Source organism: Eimeria necatrix, genomic scaffold, assembly GCF_000499385.1.
Source record: "Eimeria necatrix Houghton genomic scaffold, Enh_scaff1719, whole genome shotgun sequence".
NCBI lineage: Eukaryota > Apicomplexa > Conoidasida > Eucoccidiorida > Eimeriidae > Eimeria > Eimeria necatrix.
Genome location: NW_013652395.1, coordinates 1 through 5702, shown reverse-complemented (window position 1 = coordinate 5702; position 5702 = coordinate 1). Strand labels below are relative to the sequence as shown.

The window sequence follows — 5702 nt, the reverse complement described above, 5'->3', positions numbered from 1 at the left end:
TGCTGCTGCTGCTGCTGCGGGGTGCTGCTGCTGCTGCTGCTGCGGGGGTGAGTGGTGGGGAAGGTGGTGTGGTGGTGCTGCTGCTGCTGTGGCTGGGGTCGGTGCGCCTCTGCTGCTGCTGCTGCTGCTGCTGTTGCTGGAGTGGGTGCTGCTGCTTCTGAGATGGCTCTTGCTGCTGCTGCTGCTGCTGCTGCTGCTGCAGCTGACGGTGTTCTCGTTGTACGCAGCAATTTCTGTGGGGCTGACTGCCTCGGAGCTGCTTTTCAATTTAAACAAACTCAGCAAAAATGTGCTGCCCCAGGAGTTGGTGCAGCAGATCGAAAACGTTGCTGCAGCCTTCGGCAAGGTTTGCTGCTGCTGCTGCTGCTGCTGCTGCTGCTGCTGCTGCTGCTGCTGCAGTAGTAGTGGCTGCTGCTGTGGCTGCATTCGGCGTTGTGATACTGCTGCTGCTGCTGCTGCATAGGGAGTCTTCCGGCTGGTTCCCCACCGCAGGTGCAGCATCACGGGTTTAGGGTTTAGGGTTTAGGGTTTAGGGTTTAGGGTTTAGGGTTTGCGCAGGTGAAGCTGGTGCTGAATGAAAGCCGCTACTTCATCGAGTCTGCCAGCAAACATGAGCTGGATCATCTTTTGTCGAATCCGCAGTTTCGCAGTGCCTCTTTGCTGCCGCAGCAGCAGCAGCAGCAGCAGCTCATGCGTTTGGTGCAGCAGCAGCCTCCAGGAAGTTCCGACTCCGCCGAGCAGCAGCAGCAGCAGCAGCAGCAGCAGCAGCAGCAGGAAAATATCTACTTGACGAGCAGCGCGCCCACGCTGGATGCTTCGCAGCTGGCCTTTGTGACATCCGAGCCGGATGAAGCAGCAGCAGCAGACAGCAGCAGCAGCAGCAGCAGCAGCAGCAGCATGTCAGACGTTAAGACGGAGCCTGGTGCTAAGGGTGGGCAGCAGCAGCAGCAAAAGGGCAACAATGAACGCCAAGTGAGTGCCTTATGTATACTTCCAAGAGTGTGTGCTGCTGCTGCTGCTGCTGCTGCTGCTGTTGCGTGCTGCTTGTGCTGCTGCTGCTTCGCTGGTCTGCTGCTGCCTCTCCTTCGTGTTTTTTTCCTTTTTAATCTCTTGAATTTTAAAAAAGAATACCATTAAGCCAATTCTCGGGTTTGCTGCCTCGCTGCTGCCTTCTGGCCCCGCTGCAATCCTGAGAGCAGCAACAGCAGCAGCAGCAGCAGCAGCAGCAGCAATAGCTGCAGGTGTACTCCTTCCAGGTGCGGGCGGAGAAGGTGGAGGAGCTGAAGCGGGTGGCCATCGAGCAGCTGCAGCGGCCGCTGCTGAGCGAATATGACTTTCGAAGAGACTCCAAAAACCCCAAACTCCAAAACCTCACCCTCAAGTCCACCACCAAGATCAGGTCTCCTGCTGCTGCTGCTGCTGCTGCTGCTGCTGCTGCACCTGCTGCTGCTGCTGCACCTGCTGCTGCTGCTGCTGCTGCTGCTGCTGCTGGTGCTCATGCACCTGCTGCTGCTGCACTGCTGCTGCTCACGCACCTGCTGCTGCTGCTGCTGCTGCTCACGCACCTGCTGCTGCTGCTGCTGCTGCACCTCTGCTGCTGCTGCTGCTGCTGCTGCTGCAGGTACTACCAGGAGCGAGCATTGCGGAAGATGTTCAGCAACGGGCGGGCGCGCAGCGGGATAATAGTGCTGCCGTGTGGGGCGGGGAAGACTTTGACTGGGATAACAGCTGTCTGTACACTGCAGCGCAGCGCAGTGGTCCTCACCACTTCTGCTGTTGCTGTTGAGCAGTGGCGGCGGCAGTTTTTGGAAAGCAGCAGCATAAAAGAAAAAGAACTGTTGGTGCTGACAGCAGACAGCAAGCAGCAGCTGTGGGGCCCCACAGCAGCAGGCGTGCTGCTGAGTACGTACACCATGCTGGCCTTCTCCGGCCGCCGCAGCGCTGCTGCTGCTGCAGTCCTCAGCCAAATCCAAAACAGAGAATGGGGAATTCTCATTTTCGACGAAGTCCAGTTCGCCCCAGCTCCTGCTTTCCGCAAGATCAACGCGCTCGTCAGGTCCTCCTGCTGCTGCTGCTGCTGCTGCTGCTGCTGCTGCTGCGGATGAGGGGCGTGGCGTGGGCGTGGGCATGATGGGCGTTATTATGCTGCTGCTGCTGCTGCTGCGGATGCTGCTGCTGCTGCTGCTGCGGATGCTGCGGATGGTGATGAGGGGCATGGGCGTGGGCATGATGGTCGTTATGCTGCTGCTGCTGCTGCTGCTGCTGCTGCTGCTGCTGGTTATGGTTATGGTCATGGTCATGATGGTGGTAGTGCTGCTGCTGTTGGTGGTGATGGTGCTGCTGTTGCTGCTGCTGCTGCTGCTGCTGTTGCTGCTGCGACGGCTGCGGTGTAGAGGAAGCTGCAGCAGACGCTTTGCTGCTCTTTTGTGCAATTTCGCTTCTCGGCTGTTTTCTGAATTCCTTTTATTTATTGTTAATCTTTGTTTTTTGTTCATTATTTATTTATTATTTATTTGTGCTGTTTATTTGTGTTGTTTGTTTGTTTTAATAATTAATTGCATGCAAATTGCACTTCGAATTGGACTTTATTTCGAATTAATTCCCTTCCAAAATTAATTGCAGCTTCTTTTTTTGCTGCTGCTGCTGCTGCTGCTGCTGTTGCTGCTGCGGCTGAGCTTTTCTTCGTCTTTCTGGCTTCTTGAATCCCTTTTTTCGCTGCTGTTGTTTGCTTTCTTTTAATTTAACTTATTTATTTTTATTTATTTTATTTAATTTACTTTAATTAATTTAATTTAATTAATTGTTTTAAATCGGCGATCAAAAAAAACAATTCAAAAGTTCATCTTTCAGTCCGCAGCCGAAGGAAAACTTGAATTGCAAAATCTGAAAAACATGTGGCCGGATTCCCGGCAATAAGCCCCTCATTCTTTCGCATTTTAATTCCTCTATTCATTTATTTGATTAATTTAATTAATTAAATTAATTAAAATTAATTTAAATTAATTTAATTAATTTCAATTGATTTGAATCCACTTTGCTCTTCCAGTTGCTTGCGCGCGCCGCGGGCGGACGCGGGAAAACGGGTCGATCTTTGCGGAAAAGCCCTCATTTTTTCGGATTTGAATTATTTTTTCTGTCAATTTAAATGCATTTAAATAAAATAAAACAAATTGGAACAAATTGGAACAAATTGGCGGAAATTCGGGGACTTTGGAGCTCTTTTTTGCGCTTTTCAGAGCCCACTGCCGCCTCGGACTCACCGCCACGCTGGTGCGCGAAGATGACTTGATCAAAGACCTGCAGTGGATTATCGGCCCCAAGCTCTACGAAGCCAACTGGATTGATCTTCAAAATCAGGTTTTCCATTTTAAAAAATAAATAAAAAATAAATAAATAAATATAAAATAAATAAATAAATAAATAAATAAATAAATAAATAAATAGTTGGATTATTGGCCCCAAGCTCTACGAAGCCAATTGGATTGATCTTCAAAATCAGGTTTTTCATTTTAATAAATAAATAAATAAATAAATAAATAAATAAATAAATAAAATAAAAATATAAAATAAATAAATAAATAAATAAATAAATATAAAATAAACAAATAAACAAATAAGTAAACACGCAAATAAATAGGTGGATTATTGGCCCCAAGCTCTACGAGGCCAACTGGATTGATATTCAAAATCAGGCTTTTCATTTTAATAAATATTTTTGGAAATAAATAAAAAGAAACAAATAAATAAATAAATAAATAAATAAATAAATAAATAAATAAATAAGCAAACAAATAAATAAATAAATGAAGGAACAAGCAAATAAATAAACAAATAAGTAAACAAACAAATAAGTGCGTAAACGAATGAACAAGAAATGAACAAATAAATGAATTATGAAGAAATAAACAAATAAACAACTAAATAAAGAATAAATAAATAAATAAATAAATAAAAATAATAATTCCCTTTTTTTGTCTTTTCATAAGCCCTACTTCCTCAGAAACACTTCTGTCTTTTTTCCGCTTTTTTTCGCTTCGAAATTCCATTTTTCCGTTTTCCACTTTTAAATAAACTCTGTTTATTTAAACCTCCATTTCTTTTTTCACTTCTTTTCCTTTTTAAATTCCCTTTTTTATTTTTAAAGAAACCCTAATTGTTTAAAAGTCTTTTTTCTGTCTTTTTCCACTTTTTTCCATTCCAATTTTCTCTTTTTCCGTTTTTTTTCATTTCAAATTTCAATTTTCCGTTTTTTATTTTTCAAAATAAATCCTAATTATTTAACCCTCCAGTTGTGTCTTTTTCCAGTTTTTTTCATTTTAAAATATTCATTTTTCATTTCAAAATTCCAACAAATTTCAAATTTTAAAATTTCCTTTTTCATGTTTCAATAAACCCTAATTGTTTGAAACTCCCTTTCTTTTCCCTTCTTTTCCCCTTCGTTTTTTTCTTCTTAAATTTTAAATTTTAAAATTTAAAATTTAAATTTTAAAATTTAAAATTTAAAATTAAAATTAATTTTTTGGATTTAATTTTCAAATTTCATTTTTCGTCTTCAGGGTTATCTCGCCAAAGTCTCTTGCCAAGAAGTTTGGTGCCCCATGACTGCCGAGTTCTACAGGGAGTACCTCAGAGTACCCAAACCCTAAACCCTAAACCCTAAACCCTAAACCCTAAACCCTGACGCTAGCCCGGAGGCTGTGGTTCTCGTTGCAGAGGTGCCGATTTGTGCTCTGTGCGCAGCGTTTGCGCCCGAGGGTTTAGGGTTTAGGGTTTCGCGTTTAGGGTGTAGGGTTTAGGGTTTAGGATGATTACATGCCCAGAGTTTAGGGGTTAGGGTTTAGGGTTTAGGGTTTAGGGTTCAGGGTCTAGGAATGAGCGTTCACGGTCTAGGGTCCAGGGTCCAGGGTTTAGGGTCTAGGGTTTAGGGTTTAAGGCCTAGGGTCCAGGGTCGAGGGTCTAGGGTTTAGGGTCTAGGGTTTAGGGTCTAGGGGCGAGGGTTCAGGGCCTAGGGTCCAGGGTTCAGGGTCTACGGTTTAGGGTTTAGGGTTTACGGCTTAGGGTTTAGGGTCAAGTGTCCAGGGTTCAGGGTCTAGGGTTTAGGCTTTAGAGTCCAGGGCCCAGGGTTTAGGGTTTAGGGTTTAGGGTTTAGGGTTTAGGGCTTAGAATTTAGCGCGCAGCGCAGAGCGCCTCGTGCCTCGTGCCTCGGCGCAGGGTTTGCGTTTAGGGTTTAGGGCGCAGCGCGCAGCGCCTGGGGCGTGAGCCCTAGGGTTTAGGGTTTAGGGTTTAGGGTTTAGGGTTTAGGGTTTAGGGTTTTTGCGCAGGCTCCGTACGCGAAGCAGCGGAAGCTGTGGGTGTGCAACCCCTCGAAGCTGATGGTCTGCGAGTTTTTGCTGAAGTTCCACGAAGCCAAAGGCGACAAAATAATTGTCTTTTCAGAGGCCAGGGCTTTGAACAGGCCCTTCATTTACGGCAAAGTTTGCCCCCCAGAACGCATGGCTATCCTCACTAACCCTAAACCCTAAACCCTAAACCCTAAACCCTAGCTCCAACACTGGACCCTGCAGCCTAAGCGGGGAGGAGGAGCGCAGAAAAGAGGGCCTGCGCGGGCTTTGGGGGCTTCGGGGTTCAGGCACGGTGCAGGGATTAGGGTTTAGGGTTTAGGGTTTAGGGTTTGGGGTTTGGGGTTTGGGGTTTGGGGCGCA

The 5702-nt window shown here is 46.0% G+C and overlaps 1 protein-coding gene across 1 annotated transcript; it reads left to right on the top strand.

Annotated features, from left to right (window-relative positions):
* Nucleotides 1–287: 287 nt before the first annotated feature.
* ENH_00020890 (TFIIH basal transcription factor complex helicase XPB subunit, putative) lies at nucleotides 288–1106 on the top strand (the record flags this gene model as incomplete). Its single annotated transcript, XM_013579473.1, has 3 exons — nucleotides 288–413; nucleotides 559–976; nucleotides 1072–1106. 3 exons carry the CDS (start codon nucleotides 288–290, stop codon nucleotides 1104–1106), a joined length of 579 nt encoding a protein of 192 aa, XP_013434927.1.
* Between the last annotated feature and the right edge of the window lie 4596 nt (nucleotides 1107–5702).